Source organism: Monodelphis domestica, chromosome 1 (genome assembly GCF_027887165.1).
Source record: "Monodelphis domestica isolate mMonDom1 chromosome 1, mMonDom1.pri, whole genome shotgun sequence".
NCBI classification, from domain to species: Eukaryota; Metazoa; Chordata; class Mammalia; order Didelphimorphia; family Didelphidae; genus Monodelphis; species Monodelphis domestica.
Window position 1 is genome coordinate 302,720,249 of NC_077227.1, and position 24,066 is coordinate 302,744,314.

At 37.4% G+C, this 24,066-nt stretch overlaps 1 protein-coding gene across 5 annotated transcripts in view; it reads right to left on the minus strand.

Moving 5' to 3' along the window:
- The window catches only part of BRF1 (BRF1 RNA polymerase III transcription initiation factor subunit), a 207,169-nt gene extending 183,668 nt beyond the window's left edge, over window positions 1-23,501 (minus strand). Inside the window, exons 1-2 of one of the 5 annotated variants that reach the window (XM_001363975.4) lie at window positions 23,034-23,501; window positions 4,496-4,576 (exon numbers count right to left, since the gene is read on the minus strand). In XM_001363975.4, the coding sequence (XP_001364012.2) occupies window positions 4,496-4,576; window positions 23,034-23,217 (265 nt within the window). In that variant the 5' untranslated portion in view covers window positions 23,218-23,501. Of the gene's footprint in view, window positions 1-4,495; window positions 4,577-9,227; window positions 9,295-23,033 lie in introns of those variants that run through there. The other 4 variants (XM_016426513.2, XM_056811077.1, XM_056811075.1 and 1 more) reach the window with 4 other exon arrangements.
- Between the last annotated feature and the right edge of the window lie 565 nt (window positions 23,502-24,066).

A 24,066-nucleotide genomic window follows, 5' to 3' on the forward strand; every position in this document is an offset into this window, starting at 1 on the left:
TAAGATTTTTGTGCCAATTTAATTTTCAAAAAAGGCAGACAAAGCTAACAGTTAAGGTCTAAGAATAAAATACATCTTCTGAACTTATTATTATTATTATTATGTATATGTCAAATCAAATTTTAACATAATTAATGACAGCAAGCAATAGTTGCAATGTTTTGCACTAAGTTTTCTAATTCCAAAATGAAAGGAAGAAGGTGAATTTTTCATTTTTAAATGGATCATAACTTGGTCACTATAATAATGGAGCACTGTTTGGTTTTAGTTCCCAATTAGATAAGACCATTCTGTATGCTGTGTTCCTTGTCCCATTTCACTTTGCATTAGTTCATTGAGGCTAACAATGCTCCTCTGAATTTTTCAGTGCTACACTGATGTTAAAAATTAACATAATTAGCCATTCTCTAATTGATGAGCATTCATTCTACTTTGTTTCTACTGCTTGGCTGCTACTGGAAAAAGTACAGCTATGAATATTTTAACATGTATCAGAGTTTGCTTCCTCTCTTTGATCTCCTCAGAATATATATATATATATATATATACCTTGGAACATTCTTCTTTAGTCATCTTTTTCTTAAAATAACTGTAATTTCAAATTGTTTTACAAAATAGCTGTATCAAATAACAGCTATTTCCAAAGTCCATTAGTAGGCCTATCTTTCCACAACTCTTTCAACATTATTCTTTGTCTTCACTGAGTCCTCCAAACCTTCCACTTTCAGTATTTTTTCGGGCTGGCTACCCTCTGCTCAAACTTGTGATGAATCTATTTAATACTATCCTTTCCTCTCAAATCCCTTTTACCTTTGTAAAAAAATTAACTCAACTAATATCTTGGCAACCTCTAGCCTTAGAATATTATAATAATATATCTTCTTCGCTTCATACAGAGGAGGGGAAAAGTCAGGAAATCCTGATAAATGCATCCACTGCCAATTCATGTTACCTAATCTGAACTGAAAGGAATTTCTACAATTTCTCTTAGATTTTCTACCTAACCTGCACAAAAATCAGTTTCAAAATCCTCCTACTATACTCAAACTTCTCATAGTACCATCATCATCTATTCTGCTGAGTTCTTTCTCTTCCTTCTTGATTCACATCCCTGTAACACCATTCTCAACTTATCTCCTTTCACTGTAGCTTCTGAAAAAGAGATGGTCCTTCTCCTTGCAAAGAACAGCCTCTTTATGGACCTTTGATCCGTTCACCTTTTTTTCCTCTTTAGCAGATTCTCCAAACTATCACCTCCAATTTGCAGTCTTCAATTTCTCCCTATTCTACCTACTGGCTCTTTCCCTATCTGTCCACAAACATATTCCTTCCTCTCTTATCCTCAAAAAAAACTCTCATTCGATCCCACTATCACTCCTAACTATTGGTTTTCTCTCTTCTCACTAATCTCCTTAAGATAACCTTCCACACAAAGTGACTGAGTTTTTTCTCCTTGTACAAAGAATCAGCCTCATTTTCTCCTCCAGAATCATCAAAGTCTGATTGCAAGAAAAAATTCTGGATGACTAGCAATGGCTAAGGAAGCAATGGATGACCTTCATGTCTTCTATATCTGACCAACCTCCAAGTATTCCACAGCACCTGCTCCAGTTACCTTCATAGCTGTTAAAACAAATTGGTCTGAACTACCTTTTCTGCAAGGGAAGTCTTCATGAACTTGGGGTAGACATGCCCCCAATTTATTGACCAGGTTTAAGACCTGTTGGTTACTCTCAACCTGGTTTAGCCCATCTTGCAGCTAGCTTCCTGGAGCCACAGATGAGAATTAGGTAAAAGGTGAACACCAAAAGTGGATAAGTAGCACTGAAAAGAGCATGGCAAGGCCTCACACCAGAGGTACAAGTCCTCCCAGGACACCCTATACACCCTAGTCTATAAGGCTATCTATCTAATCCTAGTCTCTTTCCTGAGTTCCAGTCCTATATCACCAACTGCCTATATGACATCTGAATAGGTATTTCATTGGCACCTCAAACTCAAATATAAAATCTGTTATTTGGTACTTAGAGCTCATTATAACCTGACCCATCCTATTTTTTTTCTTTTTACATATTGTTCCACCACCATAACTCAATCATACTGGCCTATTTGCTATCATTCACATGCTCTGTTCTATCTTCCATCTCTGTGCCTTCTCTGTGGCTATCTCTAATACTTTCCTTATTTCTACCTCCAAAAATTCCTGGCTAAAAGATTCATCTCAAACATGACCTTCTGCAAGGAAGCTTTTCCTGAGCTATTCATCTTTAATAATAACCTCTAAGGTTATTTTCCATGTGATCTTGTACGTCCATTTATAACTATGTCTCTTCCCTAGAATAGTTTTTAGTTTTTACTTTTTCTTGACTACTTTGTGCAACTCTGCTTCACTTATATCCACTTTATGTTTAAGTCAAGGCATCTCAAGGCATCATACCACTGGTGCTCTTTGAAAATGATGAACTCACAAGAAGATATAGAGACTAGAAACCTTCTGCATACAGATAGAATTCTATCTATGGGAATTTATTAAATTAACAAGCAAACAATATAAATAAAAAACAGGATACAGTATATTTCTCTTATTATTAATTTTGAGCAATCTTTCTTCTTCAAAGTTTGTAATTCTTCTTTTGAGAACTATTGGTTCATATTTGTTCACTGTTTATCCACTGGTATATATTTCTGTTAGTTCCTTATATACCTTGGAAACCAGACCCTAAGAGATAAAGATTCTGCCTCCAATCACGTTTTCTTCCTCATCCTACTTGCCCTGATTTTATACATACAAAAGCTTTTCAACCTCATTTAACTGAAATGATCTATTTTATCTTTTGTGATCACTTCTTTTTATTCTTTGGCTAACAATCCCTCCCCCTTGTCATAGAAAGGTAACTGATCTACTTGTCATCTAGATTTTTGTGGTTATCCTTAATATTTAGACCAAATATATGCCTTATATTTGCATATGAAAGAATGCCTTAAAAAACATTTGTTAAGCACTGTTATTAATGTATCAAGCACTGTATTGAGATACAAATAAAAATGCAAGAGACAATCCCTATCTTTAAGAATTTATATTTTAATAGGGAGAGACATATGTGGTACAAAGATTAAGTTAAAACTGATTACTGATAAACTACTCTGCAGGTTGCCCAGTAGCATTTGTCAAAAATGGGGATCTTTCCCAAAAATTTTTGTTCCTAAGTTATCAAACACTAGGTCAGTGACGGTGAACCTATGGCACAAGTGCCAAAGATGCCACACAGAGTACTCTCTGTGGGCATGTGCACCACCCTTCTCCCCACCCCCCCAGACTTTGATACTAGAAAGCCAGAGGGACTCAGGGCAGAGCTGCTCCTCTCTCCTCCCACTCCATGTGCCTGAGGACATTCCTCATTTCACCCACCCATCTGTCCAGCAGCCCAATGGAAGTGCTTCCTCCTTCCCCTGTCTGGGGTAAGGGAGTGTCCAGAGGCAAGGTTGGGGGTAGGCACAGTACTCAGCCAGAGCAGAGCACTCAGTCTAGGGGGAGTCAGGTGGGGGTAGTGCCTGGCACTCCATCTCTAAAAGTTTCACCATCACTGTGCTAGGTCATTTGATTCTATTGTTTCCAGTTATTCCTTATCTAAGCTGTTCTATTGATTGTCTTCAATTTTTTTTATCATTATTGCTTTAAAATATGTAATATGAGTTCTAGAAATGTTATATCTATACATTCCTATTTTATTTTCTTAACTCCCCAAAGACTAGAGTGACCATCACTCAGTATGATTATTCCTCCAAATTAAATTTATTATTTTGTCTAGCTCTATTAAGTATTCCTTTGGCATTAAGACTGGAACAGCACTAAATTTATTCATTAACATGGACAGTACAATTAGATGGATTTAGAACTGGTTGAATGACTAAAGCAAAAGAATAATCATCAATAGTTTCATGCTAAGTTTGAAAGAGGTCACTGTGTGCACATAGGGCTTTTTTGAAAAAAAAATACTTCATAAGTCATAATCAGTTACATTATCTAATACTTAATCAAATGGAAATTGGAAAGATTGAAACAGCCTAGGTCTGTGTTGGCTAAACTATGCCAGAGGGGGTTGCTCTCCTCCCCCTCTCCACCATGCTTGAGAACCTTTTTCACATCACTTGCCCCTCTGCCCAGCAGCCCAATGGGAGTGCTTCCTCCCTGCCCTGTCTGGGTTAAGGGGGAAGCTCACATGCACCACGAGGGTTGCAGTTTGGGCACTCAGGTCTCTAAATGGTTTGCCATCATTGGCCTAGGGCATACCTTTTCAGAAATAAAATATATGTGCAACAATGAGCAACTCCTAATTATTCACAGTGAAAATTACTTTTGGAAAAAGTAATTGATAGCTAAAAAACTCATCAACTGTCTACATTTTACTACTAATGAAAACCAATACTCAGAGGATATTAACATTACTACAAATCCAGCATCCATATTTAACAGGTTTTTTTTTAAAACAAGTACCATTCTGAAGGGTCTGGGCTCTGGATTCCTTTCCCAGGTTCACATGGAAGCCTCCTCCTACTGATGGAATTTTGCCTGCACCTATAAATGTATAAATTAGAAGAAATTACTGGAGACATAATATAATTCCAGTACTATAATTTTTCTACTACATATGGCCCAAAATTCTCTTAAACCACAAATAAAAGACTGTTGTTGTTCAGTCATTTCAGTTTCCAACTCTTCATGACCCCATTTGGGATTTCCACTCTGTAAAAATAGACTCAAACTCTGGACTTCAATCCCCACAAGCCCTTGCTCCACTTCCCCAAAATGCTCTGTAAGCTCACGGAATTCTCAGGTGGGCCGAGATCAAGAAGGGATTTAACCTGATTGCAAAGGCTTTTGTGGGCTCTTTTGGACTTCTGTTTTGGAGCAGACATGGCTCTTTCTATAATGTAGGTGAGGTCTTGTCTAGGCCTCTTTGGCCTAGGCACCTGTTTCTTATTCTGTATTTTCTTTAATCCTTAATCTTCAATAAACCTCTAAAAGATATAATACTCCTCGTAGAGAGAAACTAATTTCTATCTGCCTCAGTCTCCCCTAAATTTTAATCTTTACAGTTTTGGTGACCACGAAGGGACTCGACCCCTCAATCTTCTGATTCTTTTCTGATCTTTAGTTCCTCTTTAATAGCTAGTGCCTAGAAATTTTTTTAAGTCACGTTTCTCTGGTCAAGGTTTTTTTTTTTTACCCTTGTAAAGCTGCTGCTCATTCCAGCCATTAGCTCCCGGCCCTGCCTGCCTGTTTGCCATTTGCCTCTTACCTGGTTCCTGGCTGCTTTGTTCTGCCTGCCTGTTTTTTCCTGCTGCTGCTACTGACCTCTCTCCATCCTCACCTGGTCCCGGCCCTGCCTACCCTGGCAGCTGCTTCGGCTCCTGCTCCTGGCCTCTCACCTGGTGCCTGCTCTCCTGGCCCTGCCTGCCTGTATTCCTGCCTACAGATATCCGCTGGCCGCTGCCTGCCTGTTTCTGCACCCCAGACCCATGAGCGTGACCCCAGCCGGCTCATGACCCAGATCCTTGGAGCAGATCGTTCAGGACTCATTTCTACCAGCTGGTAACAAACTCGGGGTATTGACCATGTGGGCGGATCAGAGTGTAGGAGGGGAGAGAGAAAGGGAGAGGAAAAGAAACAGACTTTTAAGCAGGAACTTAAAAAGCAATGGGCTGTTTAAAAGAATACCCTTTGACTGTTCTGGTAATTTCACTGATTTCACCTGCGTGCCAGAAGAAAGATTCAGCCCAAAGATTCAACTTTGAAGGGGCAAATGGGTGGCTCAGCGAACTGAGAGCCAGGCCTAAAGACATGCGGTCCTGGGTAAAAATCTGGCCTCAGATACTTCCCAGCTGTGGGGCCCTGTGAGTTCCCTTAACCCCCATTGCCTAGCCCTTACTACACTACCTTCGGACAATAGACATTGAAATGGATAATTAATTTAAAAAAAAAACACACCTAAGGAACTTTAAAGACTGGAGGTTATGACTTTAAGGCATTTCAGACTCCAATGGTTTATACAAATCTCTGTATTCTAATGCATTTTTGTTTAAGGTATAACTTTGTGATTTTAAATTCCAATATTATTCTGTTATACTGTTCATTTAATGTACTGAGTTTTAAAATTCTGTTGCTTTTCCCCTATAACCATATATTGAAAAAATATTATTGAATAAGGCCATATTTTTAAAAAAACAGCTTTTTTCTATTTTTGCCTTTGTAAATTGTCACATAGAGGATAGATGGACTTCAGAACTGGTTACAATTGCTATAACAACCTTTGGAAAATTTAATGTGCTAAATATCTCAACTGATTTTAAGGGTTTTTTAAATATGATTTTTGCATTTTTTTAACAATCTCTGGTTATTTTTGCCTGCCCCTAATATAAGGTGTAAGGCCAATTCCAGCTGAGTGAAATACATTTTATAACCCCCAACCTTCCCGCATTTCTAAATATGTGAATGGAAGTTGGGGCAGTTAATCTCAGGGCATTTGTATCCCTAAAAGCCTCCAAAAAAGGAGCATCTCTCATTTATACTCTTCAGCTCACTGCTTAACTTCCACCAGAATGATATATAGATTTCTTGATTATGTTTTAACCCAAAATGAGTTTTACTTTGTTTAAAAATATGTCTGAATACCAAGGTTGAAATATTACTACGTTTGTAAAAATTGTGACAAATATCCATCAATTCATAGATTTCAAAAAATGCCATACAGCAACTTATGTGAAATATGATAGTGTGTTTGTTTGCTATTGTAATTAATTGGGCTATTGAGAATTTTGGAGATATTGATACTACATATTTGTACTACTGTTCAATCCATTTGCCTTCTACTCACAGTGGAGTATGAGACATGAAGAGGAAATGGATCTCATTTTTGGTAAGAAAGCCTTGCATTTTATATTTTCTTATCTGACAGAGTGTCAATGATTATAAGCTATATTTTTGAATTTTTAAAGACTTTTATTATTATATTTTTCTTGTGTGTGCAAAATACTATTTGTTTTTCTTTCTCTCCTTTTATATTTGAAGTATATGTCACCAGCATTAAGATTTTCTTTAACTTTTTGATTTTTCAGTACTATACGTTTAAGATACATTTGCCAATGCATAACCCAAAAAAGCTAGAGACTATAAAAATGATGCCACTAATTATTTAAATAAATTATGGGACTTTGCTTAATGATTCTGTCTGATCCAGGACAAGATATACACACAAGAGCCATTGCACAGGGCCAAAGAAAACCCAATCCAGTATGGATTGATGCACTTCTAGGCCAATACAAAGGTTTTGAACCTAGTATGATACTTGGGGTTGCGACACTTGACTTATGTTAAGATGTAGACCTTCCTTGTGTCCACACTCACTCTGAAGATACTCACAGATGAGTATCCCCAAAACCTTGGCTCTGATAATCTGGTCCCCTTTTCTGCCTCTCATAGTGTGGTACCTTTCTGTAGTCCTGGCTACTGACTAGGTAAATGCATCATTGCTTAGATCATTTTGATTGGGCCCTGATTCAAGGACCTGTTATAGATTTATCTATATTTTCATCCAGTATTTTCTTTTTGGGGATTTTCTGATATCCTTTTAACATCTCTTGCCAATTGATTCATATACCTCATACTTCAGCCATGCATCCCTAAGTGATCCTGCTTTTTTAATCACCCTCTTAACGGGGGGAATGTAAAAAAATATATAACATTATTTAAATTGCAAAGTTTAAATTCCTTTTGAGAAGAATTTTAGGTAAAGAAGATGCTACCTCTCTGAATCCAGAAACTGAACTGTTGGAGAAGCCACCATGAAGAAGCCTCCAAACCAGCCAGCTGCACAAAAATTGAACTTTGGGTGTGGTTGATTGAACATTTATTTGTATGTATACTTTCATGCCAAAGGGGGCTGCCCCCTAACTGGCTTTTTGTCAATGTGTTCAGCAATTATTGGTTTTGTTCTTTTTTTTCTCTTATCCTCAAATTATTGTAATCTTTAAATTGATTATGTTTTCATGATCCTTTGGAAAAAAATTATTTTTTTTTCAAACAATCAAACAAGGGGATGTAAAAATAGACTTGAACTCTGGACTTCAATCCCCATAAGCCCTTGCTCCACTTCCCCAAAATGCTTTATAATCTCACGGAATTCTCAGGTGGGCTGAGATCAAGAAGGGATTTAACCTGATTGCAAAGGCTTTTGTGGGCTCTTTTGGACTTCCGTTTTGGAGCAGACATGGCTCTTTCCATAATGTAGGTGAGGTTTTGTCTAGGCCTCTTTGGCCTAGGCACCTGTTTCTTATTCTGTATTTTCTTTAATCCTTAATCTTCAATAAACCTCTAAAAGATATAATACTCCTTGCAGAGAGAAACTAATTTCTACCTGCCTCAGTCTCCCCTAAATTTTAATCTTTACATTTGCAGGGGTACTAGAGATATTCGCCATTTCCTTTTCCAGCTCATGATACAGATGAGGAAACTGAGACCAACAGGGTTAAGTGTTTTGCCTCTGGTCACAAAGCTATTGTTTGAAGCAAGATTTTTAACTCAATCTTCCTGACTCTAGCCCAGCTACACCACTTAGCTCTCTACAAAGGTAAAATAAAAAGATGACTAAATGATTGCATTAAAGAACAATTTTTGTTTGTAAAGTCATCTACCAAATAATCCAGATTAATTCAGGCAGGAAACTGCTTTTAATATGGTCATTCAAAGTTAGAAGCAGAGGCTCAGGTTGAGCCTAGACCTCATATTTCTAGTCTATATTGCCCTTTGGTTAGAAGCCACAAAAAAATTCAAATGCACACTAATACACACACTCTTAAAATACTGAGTCAACATGGAATAAAGCAAAGAAATAAGCTATATATCCAGCACTGGACTAAGGAGAATAGAACATAAAAAAAGAGATAGTGATTATTCCAAAGGAATTATATATACATACATGAATGTAAAAACTAGAATCAATTCCAAAGATGGAAGTATATGATAGATACTGTACTGAGGAGATCCTTAAAAAGATGATCAAAGGAAAGAGCTAGTCAGAGAATTTGACTCTTAAATGGTACTTTTAAAAAGTACCAAAGAAAATTTAGTTTGCTTAACTATCTCTATTTGCCTAGATCCCTTCTCTCTAACACATTCCCCATTTACAACTTCCTAAAATGTGCTCATTTCTCCCAGTTAAATGACTCACCTTTTCAGTTATGAGGAGCTTACTCTTAATTGAAGGAAAAGTACATAAAAGAAAACTTTCTAGTTCTAGATTCTTTATTTAGATTCTAGAACTCTAAATAGATAAAGTAGCAAATAATTGCTAATATTTTTATAGGTCACATGACATACAGTTTCAACCCTGTGAAGTACTATTTCACAGATGAGCAAACTAAGGTTCAGAGAGGTCCAGTGATTTGCCTATGGTCACACAACCAGTTAGAGTTACAATGTAAACCAAGGTATTTCTCACTCCAAATACTGCACTCTATCCACTAAGATATTCTGCCTCTCAGTAACATCATAATCTCCATTTAACGTGAGACATCTATCAGCCCAGTCCTAAATCTCAAGGCTAATCGAGCTATCTTACACTACATATCAAGAACACAGAAGGCAGAGAAGGAAGGAATGTGAATTAAATGTGGAAAGGGAAGTTGGAATCAGAATGTAAAGAGTTTTAATTATAGCAAGAGCCAAATGTCAAATTTTCAACATGAACATTTATACTTCAGAAATTGGTAAACCTACAAATCAGGACTTATTGACTAGAATTAAGAAAATGATGGAAAATGTTAATAATAAAATTAAAAGTAAAAATGTGTCCAGCCATACATTTTTTTCAAAAAGCCAGTTGTTAGATATTTGCATATCTAACATATAGATATGTAAATATATTATACTCCTAGATATAACTCATAGACAAAAGCTCTACGGGCATAGTGAGAAATCCTTAATTTTTAAGACAATAAAGAGATCCTGGACCCAAAAAGTTTGAGAACTGTTGCACTAAACTCTGCTACTTCCTAAATTTACTATCCAAAGAACACACTTGTTTATTACTTCTTTCCTGCTTTTGCTTGAGCTACTCAGTGCTTTTCTCCATGTAATGTTCTGTCCCCCTTTTCTCTAGACCCAGCTCAGTCCTATTTCTCCTAGCCCACTGATTTAGCACTAAAACTCTTTAAGCAGTCCCTATTTTTTAATGCCACCGATTTCTCGGGCACATGCCACATTCTACATTTACCTAATTTCATCCTCTTCAAAGCCTTTATTTACTAATAAATCCAAGATTTGTCAATATATGGTTAACCATCTAGTGGCAAAGGAAAGAAAAAGGAAAACATGAGCCTTTTTCTCTCCTTTTTCCATCCTTAAATCATAACTAAAATTAAGGACTTCTTTCAAATACAAAGAGAAGTATCTCAGGAACAAGGAAACATCAAAGTCAAACTTTCTAGGCAAACGCCACCAAAAAAAAAAACAAGAAATGGTCCCATTTATTGGAATGGCAAAGATACCTATCAAATAAGTTTGTATTACGTGACCTGAAAGGTGTAGTTCAACTCTTCTTTCCCTTACCATTCAATTTCTAATATATATAGATAGATCTTGTCTTCCCAACTAGAGTATAAATCATCTGAGATCAAAGATCCGGTCTTATATTTCTTTGATAAATACCTCATTTACCTCTGATAAATACCTCATTTATCAAATGTATAGAGTACTGGGTGTCACATTTGTAAGAATACAAACCATTCCCCAACTGAAAAATTGTCAAAGGATATGAACAGGCAGTTTCCAAAAAACAAATCAGTAATAAGAAAAAATGGTCTAAATTACTACTGATTAGAGAAATGTAAATTAAAACAACTGTGAAGTACCATTTCACACCTCCCAGAATGGCTAATATGACAGAAAAAGAAAATGAAAAATGTTGGAGGGGATGTGGGAAAATTGAGACACTAGTACCTAGTTGGTAAATTGTGAACTGATCCAACTATTCTGGAGAGTAATTTAGAATTATGCCCAAAGGGCTAAAAAACTATGCAAATTATTTCATCCAACAATGGGACTACCAGGTTTGTATTCCAAAGAAATTTTTTCTTACAGGGCAAAGGATCTAGTTGTACAAAAATATTTATAGCAGCTTTTTGTGGTAACAAAGAGCTGGAAATTGAGAAGATGCCCATCAATTAGGGAATAGCTAAACAAATTGTGGTATATGACTGTGTTAGAATACTTTTGTGGTATAAGAAATGAGAAGCAGGATAATTTCAGAAAAATCTGGAAAGACTTACATGAACTGATACAAAGTAAAGCTAACACCAAGAGAACAGTATACATGATTACAGTAATACTGTATGATCAATTGTAAATGACTTAGCTATTCTCAACAATACAAAGATCCCAGACAATTTCAAAGGATTCATGATATAAAAAATGCTATCAACCTCCAAAGAAAGAACTGATGGGAGTCTGAATGCAAATCAAAATGTTTTATTTTTCACTTTATTTTCTTTATACGTATATATGTATTTATATGTAAAAATGTTTTGCAAAGATTTTACAAGTATAACCTAGATTAAATTGCTTGCTGTCTTAGGGAGGGAGAAGAGAAGAAAGGAGAAAAAGGAGGAAGAAAGTGATTATGAAACTCAAAACTTTAGAAAATGAGTGAAAAATTGTTCTTACATATATGGGAAAAAATAAACATTTTTAAAAAAATTTTAAGTGGAATTGGCAAAGGTTTCCTATAGAAAGTGGAAATTAAAGGAAGCCAGAAGGTGACTATAAGGAAGAAGAATATTCCTGGTCTGAGGCCAATGAGGAAAATGCCTGGAACTGTGTTATTTTATTCTACAAATAAAATTATTCTATAAACAGTAAAAAGACTAATGTCACTGGATTGAAGAATATATGTCAGGGACTAAAGTATAAAAAGACTAGAAAGGTAGGGGTAGGTTATAAAAGAACTTTGAAGGTCAAACAGAGAATTTTGTCTTTGAAGATCTCGGATCAAGTAAACTAGAGCCCAGCATGTCCCCTGAAGAAAGGATACTAGGAGAAAAGCTCAGCATCTTCCATATCCTGCTGATGACTGATAGCCAACCTCCTCAGATGAGGACACTTACAATACCCTGAGCCTTCCATCTTCTTCTGAGTGTAATATGTCCCATGAAAAAAAGGCTGCTAGAGGCCAGGCCAGTAATCTTTCATCTGCCCAAAGCAGTCACTTAAGTCTGTACCGGCACAAGGCATTTTCCACTTCCTGCTGCCAGCCCAGTCTCCCAATTGGGATATAGAAAAACCCATTGCAAATAAAATTGAGCCTCCCTTCAACTTCAGGCTTTCCATTTTCTACTATGCCTGACCTTTTATGGTAGAGGAATAGTGCCTTCTATTCAATATGAACATTCTCATATCTAGTCATATCCTTAAATCCCAGGGACTTTGAATTGTGTAGTTCATCATCCAAACACCACTCCATATCCTCTACTACTTGATTTCTTCATCCTCTAACCTCTCAAACCAAAGTTTCATCTTAACTACATCTCACCTTCTGGAATGGCTGTTCCACAGGCAAAAAACTTCCCTTCATTTTAAGTCCATTACTGTCCCACTTCTTATATTTACTATTTCTGAAACCTGGCCTTCCCCCTGATGATACAACCTCCTTGGCCATCCTTTCAGATTCTGTCCTCATCTTCACTCACTCTCATAGGCAAAGATATTCAAATAGCCTTTGCTTCCCTTTGCCACTTCCAGGTTTTGTCACTTTTCTCAATCATTCAGAACCTCTCTTCCTTTAAGGTTCATGCTATTCATATCTACCATCCTAACAAAATACTGGTAGTAGTTGTCTCCAAACCATTTGGTCCTTCCCCTCACTTCTTTAATGAATTCTATATTTGGTTCACAATTTTTCTATCTTCTAAACTCCTGTCCTCAGACTTCAAATATATCTACCCAGTTTTTCAACCTACTCATCTTTCATAAGCACCTCAGGCACAAACAAGATAGTCATACCCTTGATTTTGCTATCGCTCACCTCCATGTTCAAGAATTTTGAAATCTTTTATCTGACCATAATATATTATTTTTCACCTCTCATTCTGCCTTCCCTTATGTAACCCTACTCTTCATTTTCACTATGACTTCCAATCCCCTAACCCCTCAATTCTTTCCCAGGTCATTTCCCTAGCATTAGCCACTCTCTCCTCTTATTCCTATTGTGACTCTTGGGTGAACCAATTCAACTCTACACTGTCTTCATCTCCTGAATTCCCTTATCATATTGCTCATTATACCCAGCCAAGGCTCAGTCTTGGATCACTCCTACCATTTGTTGTCTTTATGTATGCTGCTGAATAAAGGTGGAGAAAATCACCCAACCCTTCTGACTGAGTCCACTAAAATTCATGTTACACAACCTCAACTACATTGATACTAGGCAATCCTACTAATTCTCCACAACTCTTGCACACTTTTTCATCCTTTCTCAAAATCTCCAAAGACTCCCTTTCCCTGTGCTTCCTCAGCCAAGAACTCTGTATTACAGAAAAAAAAATGAGGCTATTCATTATGAACTCCCTCTTCTCTCCCTCTTCCTTATCTCTTATCACTCAGGTGCCTTCTGCCATTTTCTTCTCACTCACCCTGTTTTACTTATGATACCATCCCATCCTTTCTACTCCAACAAATTATCTATGTTATCCCTCTCTGTAACTTTTTTCCAATCTCTCCCTCTCTGATAAACATACCCATATCTCCACATCCTCAAAAAACATTCATTTGATCCTTCTGTCCCTGCTAACTACTGTCCTATTTCTCTTCGTCTCTTTGTAGTCAAAAAAAAAGTGGTCTACAATAGATGTCTCCATTTTTTCTTTTCACTCATTTCTAATTCCCTTATGATCTGGCTTCAAACCATGTCATTCTACCAAAACTGCACTCTCCAAAGTCAGTTGACCAATCCAATTGCCTTTTCTCAGTTTTCATTCTAATTGATTTCTCTGATGCCTTTGAAATTGTTGTTCTCTCTCTTCTCCTTAATATTCTCTTCTTTCTAGGTTTTGGGACATCTCTCTCCTACCTATTTAACTGTTCCTTCTCAGCATAGTGTTTGGCAAAAGGTAGGCACTTAATAAATGTTTACTGATTGATTCCCGTGGTGATAGGGAGCCACTACATTTTATTTAGTCCTTACTCATTGACATGATCAGATTTGCAGTGTAGGAAAATCACTTTGGTGACTTGATAAAGGATGAACTGGAGTGGAGGGAGATTTGTGGCAGGGAGACCAACCAGACAGCTATTGCATTAAAACAAGTATAAAGAAATGAGGGCCTGCACCAGGGTTGTGACTGTGTTAGACAAGAGAGGTGTTGCAAAAGGGAAATCAACAGGCCTTGGCAACAGGATTAGATACAAACAGCAAGAGAAAGTGAGAAGTAGATGATGACACTAAGTTGCAAACCTGAGGGACTGGGAGACTGCCATTGCCCTCAACAGCAACAGAGAAGATTTTGAAGAGAAGAGGGGTTGAAGAGGAAAAATTCAGTTTGATGAGTTCAGTTTGGGACATGCTAAGTTTAAGATGTCTACAGGATATCATGTTTGGGATGTCCAGAAGTAGTTGGAGATGCTTAGAAATCAACAGAGGCTAGGGCAAGATAAATATGAAAATTAACAGCATAGAGATGATAATTACATCCATGAAGATGATCAGATCACCAAGTGAAATAGTATAAAGCAGTGAAGGGGAACCTTTTAGAGATCGAGTGTCAGGCCCCACCCCCACACCACCACCAGAAAGAGTGCCATGCCCCTCACCCCTACCAAGTGTCAAGAGCACCCTGCCCCCACCCTTACTCCACACAGGGGAAGGAAAAAGCACTCCCATTGGGCTGCTGGGCAGAGGGTGGGGTGAAGTAAGGAATGTCCTCAGTGAGTGTAGAGAGGGTGAGGAGAGTGGCCCAAGTGCTCTGCTCCTCTCCAGCTCTGCCACCTGTGAATCACACACCTTACCTCCTGTGCCCTCCCATTAGTAAGGAGAATATGAAAAAATGACATCAGGCTTGGTAGAGAGGGAGAAGGGAGCAACTTCACCCAAGTCCCTCTGCCTTTCTAGTAATGAACTGGGAGGGGGGGGGGGTGAGAGAAGGGGGAGGGCAGCCAAGAACCTATAGAGAGTGCTCTGTGTGTCATCTTTGGCACCCGTGCCGTAGGTTCACCATCACTGGTATAGAGGGAAAAGGAAAGCAGGCCCAGAATGGAGCCTTATGGGACATCCATAAGAAGCACCATGGCCTGGATAAGGATCCAACAAAAGAGATTAAGAAAAACAAGAGAGTTCAGATAGTGTAGAGAAGAACCAGAAGAGAAAAGTACCCCCAAAACATAGAGAGAATAGAGAACCAAGGAGAAAAAGATGATAAACCAGTGTCAAAAGCTACAGGAAGATCAGGAAGGTTGAAGACTGAGAACTTGGATTGACTGAGAAATTATAAAAGAAAGTTGCTTGTTCTGTTTTGTGCATTAGAGAAATTGCTATATTTTCTTACCATTTTAAAGATGGATTAGTTACCCTGGGCAAATCACTTAGCCTCAGTTGCCTAGTCTTTACTACTCTTCTGCCTTGGAATCAATACTTAGTATCTAAGGCAGAAAGTTAAGGACTTTTTAAAAAATATGAATTAGAAAGAGGAGATACAGGAAAACAGACAATTAGAAGACTATGACAATATTGTAGGAGAGACCGAATTTTGAATAAAATAGATTAGAAAAGGTGATTCTGGAGAGCTACAGAGGAAGGATATAGGACATAGGAACATCAGAATTATTTCCACCTGGACAGATGTATATCTCATTCTGAATGGACCTAAATATTTCTCTAATTTGCCCAACAGCACTAACTTATTTTTCTATATATAACATTCTCCCTTCCCACTCATCTCTTTACCATGAACAGCCAACACTTTTCTTCCTGCACAGCCATAGTTAAAAACTGATCAATGATGGGGCAGCTAGGTGGCTTGGTGGCTTGAGAGTCAAACCCAGAGATAGAAGGTCCTGGTTTCAAATCTGGCCTCAGACACTTCTAAGCTATGACCCTGGGCAAGTCACTTAATCCTCATTGCCTAATTCTTATGCTCTTATGCCTTAAAAATAATACAAACAATAGTATTGATTCTAAAACAAAAGGTAAGGAGTTGTTTATTTTTCCATTGGTCAGAGACAATTAAAAGAAATTTACAACATGTATCCCTACATACTGTAACAGTTTCTCAGCCATTACAAAAAGTGGCTCTCAGGTACAGTAACAAAAAACTCTAAAATCAAATATTTCCTATATTTATATCCTTCAAAATTTATTTCAATTCTTTGATAATTCCATTCTAACTGCCAACAGTTCTTCTTGATAATAAAACTGTCATCCCATTCTTCTGCTGCTAGACCACTTCATTGACATGTTTTAGTGTCACTGCTCTCTTCTTACTGGCTTACAATTCTATTTTCAATATTAAGGTCATAGGACTGAGATCATAATTTAGTTTCAAATATTGATTCAGCAACTATTTGCTGAGCACCTCACATAATAGCAAAAACAAGACAAAACAAAAAACACAAATAAGGCAGTCACTAATAGCACTCAGTCCTCAAGAAACAAGGTAATTCCTATGAGGACCAAAAAAGAGGGGGAAGATAGTATATGCAGCAAGAAAATAGTATTTAAGTAAGTAAGATGAGAGAAGATACAAAGTTTAGAGAAGACTAATCTAAGGATACAAATACTTTTTAAAAATTGGTTTAATTTGGGGGAGTCTTAAGTTGAAAGGAAGAAAGCATTGTAGTTATGGAAAAGCCTATAGAAAGGAACAAATAGTGTTGTTTAGTAACATTTCAACTAACTCTGACCTGACTACATAAAAGAGAACAAAAAAATATATATCTTTATAAGATGATTAGCCATGATAAGGTAATGAAATGATATTAATAATAATGCCAACAGAATCAAACTCCTAGAATCAACATAATCTATGCTAGCCCAGCATCTCACAAATGCATATGAATACTTTCTTTTCTTTCTGTAGACAGAAGTTTTAAAAGATCTATTTAGTTTCAACCATAATTGAGTTCTTTCAATTAACTGACAAATCCACAAACATCTGTATTTACTAAAAGCCCAGAGCCACTAAAATTGTTTATTTGCTGCACCTGTTCTGAGTAAAGCTAAAATAAGTGTGAACAAAGTGAAAAAGAGATAAGAACATTCTTTACTCTAAAATATATTTGTACAAGTGATCTTAAAATAAAAAACCTTACCAAAAAAAAAAAAACCCTAAGAAAGTTTATCTTTTACAACTATGACCAGTGAAAGAATTTTAATCAGACAGAGAATTACAGAACTGAAGAGCACAATATGTATACAATCCAAATATCAGTGAATGGAATCCATCAATAGAATCCATAAGAGGTCACGCTGTGTACTTAATATAAGATTTAGCACTGCAAAGTAAAAGCCCAGGCCTGACAACTTACTTTATTATTACAAAAATGGTAAATCACAATTGGTGGCAATTGAGAGATACTTATATAATGCTGTACTGTGGCACTTCAACTGTGAAAACTGCTATGGAGAAGAGAAATTCCTATAGATACAATCCCAAAGGATTGATATATCGCTAAAGACAAAAAAGAAAATTTCTGCTACGTAAAATTTTAAAGGTAGGTCCAAACTGGGAGGGAAAATCTTTGCATTAATTCAGACATTCAAAATCAATCAAGAATTGATACAGGGGGCAGCTCAGTGACTCAGGGAAGGGAAGATTTTTTTTTCAATATAATCAATTAATTAATTTTTTTAAAAGAATTGACACAAATCTATATAATTAGGGGCAATCCTCCAAAGAATAAGTGATCATGGTCAAGAATATGAATAGTTTTCAAAAGACATAATGATCATCCTAAAAATTATTCCACAAATCACTAATGAGAATTAAATAAATTAAAATAATTTTGACCTCATAATTTCTTGCCCCCAAAAGATTAAAAGTGAAAGTGAAGTAAACTGAACTGAAAGAAAAGATAGGAAAATTTAAAGATGGAAGTGCTAATTCTAAGATGAATACATTAAACAATCCACTCCTGGGGAAATCTTTAAATTGATCAGATTATCCTGGAACACAATTGGTAATTACATGAATAATAAAAGCTAATTTGTTATTTATACCTGTCAACTTAAAAAAATAATTCATAACCACCAGAGTAGTTATATTAGAACACATCTTTAACCAGAATGTGCCAAGGATCACAGCCACTACATGAAGCCAATCACTCTGGGACAAACACTATCTTGGGAAAGATGGCAATAATGGGAATTTCCACTGAACGATAGAACTTAGAGTCTACCTATACTTTTAGAGAATATTTGATAGGAAGGACAACTGACTGGTTAAGTAGATGTTTAGAAAAAAGAATGTAGCTGGGAGCTAGAGTACCTGGGAGCTGCCTCAATATATAGAAGAATCTAAGATGTCTTCTTAGGCGCTTGAGATTTTATTATATCCACTAACCTCATTTAAGGTGTTTATTCCTCCAGTGATCTTGAATAAGTCACCTAACCTACCCATGCCTTCTGTCTTTCCTCATCTACAAATTGAGAGGCTGAACTAGACCAGGAATACTTTTCCTCATCTATATGATGAGGAGGTTGTACTAGATCAGAGAGTCTTAATCATTTTTGTGTCACAGATGAAGTCTGGTGAAACTCTTCTCAAGATGAAGTGCATTTTTTAAAAAATCTATAGAGTAATGGATTGATGAAGTACACAATAAACGGTAGTAAATAACCAAATTTAATATCTGATAAACCCAAAGATTCAAACTTTTGGGGTAAGAACTCAATATTTGACAAAAATTATTGTAGTTTGGCAGAAACTAAGCATTGACAAACATCTCACCCCATGAGTAAATTAGGGGGCAGGGGCAGCTGGGTGGCTCAGTGGATTGAGAGTCAGACTGAGAGATGGGAGGTCCTAGGTTCAAATCTGGCCTCAGACACTTCCCAGCTGTGTGACCCTGGGCAAGTCACTTGACCCCCATTGCCTAGCCCTTACCTCTCTTCTGCCTTGGAGCCAATACACAGTATTGACTCCAAGACAGAAGGTAAGGGTTTGGAAAAAAAAATAAGTAAATTAGGGGATCATGGAAAATGTACCTGTCAGATCTATGGAAAAGGGAAGAGTTTATGACCAAACAAGGGCTTACAGAAAGTAAAATTTTTATTTTTATTAAATGAAATTAAAAAAAATTTTGTATAAGCAAAACTAACAACAAAAATTAGAAGGAAAACAGGAAATAGAAAGATTTTTGCATCAAGTTTATGATAACGCCTCACTTCTCAAATACATAGGGAACTAAGCCAAGTTTATAAAAATAAGAACCATTCCTCAATTAATAAATGGTCAAAGGAATTTTGGTTAATAAATTCCCCAGCTGATAAATAGTCAATGAAACTAATAAAATGGTCAACAGGCAGTTTTCAAAAGAAATCGAAATCATGAATTGTTGTTCAGTCGTTTTCAGTCATGCCTGATTCTTTGTGACACCATTTCAGGTTTTCTTGGCAAAGATACTGGAGTGGTTTGCAGTTCCTTCTCCAACTCATTTTACAGATGAAGAAACTGAGGCAAACAGGGTTAAGGGACATGCCCAGGATTATACAGCTAGAGTCTGAGGCTAGATTTGAATTTAGGAATTAAAGTCTTCCCAACTTCAGGCCCCGCACTCTATCAACTACACCATCTAACTACCCAAAGCTATCATGAAAAAATGCTCTAAATCATTAATGATTAGAAAAATGAAGATTAGCTCTGATGTGCCACCTCACACCTATCAGACTGGCTTCCATGATAGAAAAGGAAAATTACAAATACTGGAGGGGATATAAAAAACTTGGGACATTAATGCACTGTTGGTAGATTTGTGAACTAGTTTGACCATTTTGGAGAATGATTTGAAATTTACACCCAAAGAGCTATTGTAATGGCTCCCCACACAGTATCATCATTATTAGTAATCAAAGAAAAGGGAAAAAGACAAATTTGTACAAAAGCATTTATAGCTGCATTTTTTGTAGTGGCAAAGAAATGAAAATTGAGGAAATACTCATCACTTAAGCAATGGCTAAGCAAGTTGTTATTGCTGATGGAATACTATTGTACTATAAGAGTGATAAGCAGTATGGTTTCCTGAAAATCTGTTAAAACTTTTAAATGAGTTCATGCAAAGGGAAGTAAGAAGAACCAGAAGAATATTATATGTAGTAATGGCAATAATGAAAAGAAGATCAACTATGAAAGACAGCCATTTTGATCATGACTGATCCAAGACAATTCCCTAGGACCCACAAAGAAAAATGCTATCCATCTCCAGAAAGAGAACAGATACACTCTAACAGCAGATTGAAGAATACATTTTTACTTTATTTTTATTTACTGTTTTATTTTGTGTCTTCTTTTGAAACATGCTTAATATGGATTGTTTTACATGATCTTATGCGTATACTAGAAATCAAACTGCTTGCCTTCTCAAGGAAGAAGAATGGTAAGAAGGAAGGAGAGAATTTGGAAGTTAAAACTTTAAGAAGTGATTATTTAAAAAAATTTTACATATGCTTAGATGTTTAATGAAATAAATATTTTAAATTCATATTTAATATTGTTGAAATTTAGTGAAAACTAAAGGTATAATAATTTTTCATGTTCACAGACCCCCTAAAAACAATTTACAGTAATCAATGAACACCAAATTAAAATCCCTTGAGTTCCCTTCCATCTTTAGGTCTAAGACCCTAAAAATGAGAAGACTTTGTATGAAAAGTAAGAAAAGCAGAGCCAAGAAAGTTATATATATATATATATGTATATATATATATGAACATTAATAAACAAAATGCAATGCTCAGATAAGCAATAAAATACAGGTCAAGTACACTAGTAAATGTTAGTACCCAACTGTTAAAGAGTTAAGCATGCATCATTCCTTTCTATTAACATTCAGTAGCTACAAAACTCTAAAGTGACAATTATTATTGATCATAATCATGTTATTAGGTGGTTTGAGGAGACATATTTTATAATGGATGGTTACTTTGGATAGTTGTTGAGAAGTAATCTACTGAATCAAAACAAAATGCATCAAAAAATTAAAACATGTAGTATAAGATTGGTGATTTTTATAAATTCATATCAAACTCAAGAATTTTACAAATGAAAAAAGGAAAAAAAAATAACTGCAGTCATTTATCTGTTAATTGGCTTTTATTTAAAATAGCATAATATAGTAAAAATAGAGCAGAATAAAAATAAGGTCAGAAGACCTGGGTTCTAGTTCTAGTTCTTGATCTGCTACTGGTTGTGAAGTCATTTCTCTCTGGGCCTTAGTTTCCTCCTATATAAAATAAAAGGCTCATCTAATTATAAGATTTGAATAATAAGATTTGAAGACAAAGGAATACTTTTCCTTTTTCCCTTTCTGAACAAATATGAAGGGGTAGCAAGCTTCAGACTTTGTTTTCACTTCCTTCCAAAAGCACTCTTCATTTTCCTTTTTATAAATCTACTTTTATCTAGAATGTAAACCCCTGGAACACAGAAAATGGGCAGTATCTAGGTACTGTTGCACAGCTTCTAGAGGGAAAGAATTTTTGCCTACCCACATAATTTGGCTTTTTCTGTGGAGCAACTATCAAGGGTCAATGACAGATGTAAAAGCCACATAACAGAGTGAATACAGTAATGGATCTGAAATACTGCCTTGATGTTACAATTACTAACTATTCTAACATGGGCAAGATGGCTGAACAAATTGTGGTATCTGGTGGTGATGGAATACTATCGTGCTGAAAGGAATAATGAACTGAAGCAATTCCATGTGAACTAGAAAGTCCTCCAGGAATTGATGAGGGGCGGAAAGAGTAGAACCAGGAGAACAGGGATACACTGTGGCACAATCCAACGTAGTGGACTTCTCTACTAGCAGCAATACAATGATCCAGGACAATTCTGAGGGACTTATGAGAAAGAAGCTACCCATATCCAGACAAAGAACTCTGGGTATAGAAATGCAAAAGAAAAACATATGATTGATCACATGGTTCGATGGGGATAGGACTGGAGATGGTGACTTTAAATGATCACTCTATTGCAAATATTGATAATATGGAAATGGGTTTTGATAAATGATACATGTAAAACCCAGTGGAATTGCTCGTCAGCTCTGGGGGGAGGGAGGAGAGGAGGGAAAGAACATAAATCATGTAACCATAGAAAAAATATTCTAAATTAATTAATTAGTTTAAAATTTTAAAAATATAGTTTAAAATTAAACTAAAAATTAGTTTTCCTCATCTGCAAAATGGGGATGATAAAATAATTACTGGTAGTAACCTACCTCCCAAGATCATTTGAGAATCAATGTGGTAATATACATTTTAGCACTTTGCAAGCTTTAGGGAGCAATAGGGTCAGTTTATTAAGCCTATTTCTCTTTCTTGGTGTACAGGGTTTTTAACCTTTGCTTCGCCAGGGCCCCTCCTCCAGATTCCATACCAGATGCTCGGCTAGGTATCCTCAGCTGGTATTCCCTTCTCGGACACTGCCCCCACCACTACCAATTTCAGGGGCCATGTCAGTTCCAGGGGAAGCCCAGGCCTACCTCAGCATCTCCCAACACCTTCTCAGCTACTAAGCAGACGTCCAACCCCCACCCCGCCCACCCCGCCCACCCCGCATAGAGCTCCACCTGTCAGCGGGAAAGCCTGTTGGGCTCAGGGCCGGAGCCAGGAGCCCCATACAGGTGAGGTCGGTGTCCTGCCGGTAGGGCCTGGAGGTAGCCCCCAGACCTCAGACAAATCCCAACGAAATCCTGTCACAGCCGCCTTCCCTCGGCAACCGCGAGCAGGCAGTCAGCCCTACGCTCCCTCTCAAGAGATGCCACTCACCATCCAGGGAGACAAATTGCCCCACAGCCGAGGAGCCGCCGCCGCTGTTCTCCACGAACTGCACCTCGGACACGATGATGTTGTCCTCCAACACGGAGCCGCAGCCCGTGCACACCGCATCGCCGCGGCCTGGGTCTAGTTCGATGTCTGTGCCGCCACAACCCCGACACACGCGGCCTGTCATCTTGACACCCACCGGGCCTTCAGCCACACGAGCCCCGGTGGATCCCCACCACCCACCAGACTAGGTAACTGCCCAATGCCCCAGCCCCCGGCCCGCAGCCGCAGATCCACAGCTCTCCCTAATCTTGGAAGCCAAGTCCCGTTTGAGCCTTTTTCTCCTCTCGCGATGCTGCTGGCGCCAAATGGTCCCGCCCCTCTGCCCTCTTCTCCCCTCCCTTCCCTTTCTCCTCTTGGGAGGCTTAAGGTTGGCCGCGAGGAGCTGTGAACCGCCCTCAGAACCGTCGCCAACCGCCAGGACTGCTCTTTGCGTGAGGCCGTGCCCCGGACGTGAGGGCCAGGAAGAAGGGCCTCAACTGAGAATTACAATGTGCGTATCAGCTTTTTGGGACCTGGATGCCCCAGTGGACAAACGAGTAGAAACCTCATCGACTCGTTTTTCTGTGTAGAGTGAGACCTAACTTGGAGGGGACACCTGAGTTCCCGTCTCCCTTTCAGCTCAGCCTTGTTTCTTCTTCCTAACTTGGAGGGGACACCTGAGTTCCCGCCTCCCTTTCAGCTCAGCCTTGTTTCTTCTTCCTTCTCTTCCTCTTCATTTCCCCCTCCAGTTCTGCTCAGATGTTCATCAAAGCCCGAACCATCCCTGCCAGCTGCTGTAGAGACATAAATAAATAAATAAATAAATGAATAAATAAATACATACATACATACATACATAAATACATAAATAAATAAACAAACAAACAAACAAATAAATAAATGAATAAACAAATAAATAAATAAAAGCAGACCCTGCTTTTGGAGAGCTTCTAGAACGTTCTGCTGGCCGGTACAACACAGAGCCAGATAATCT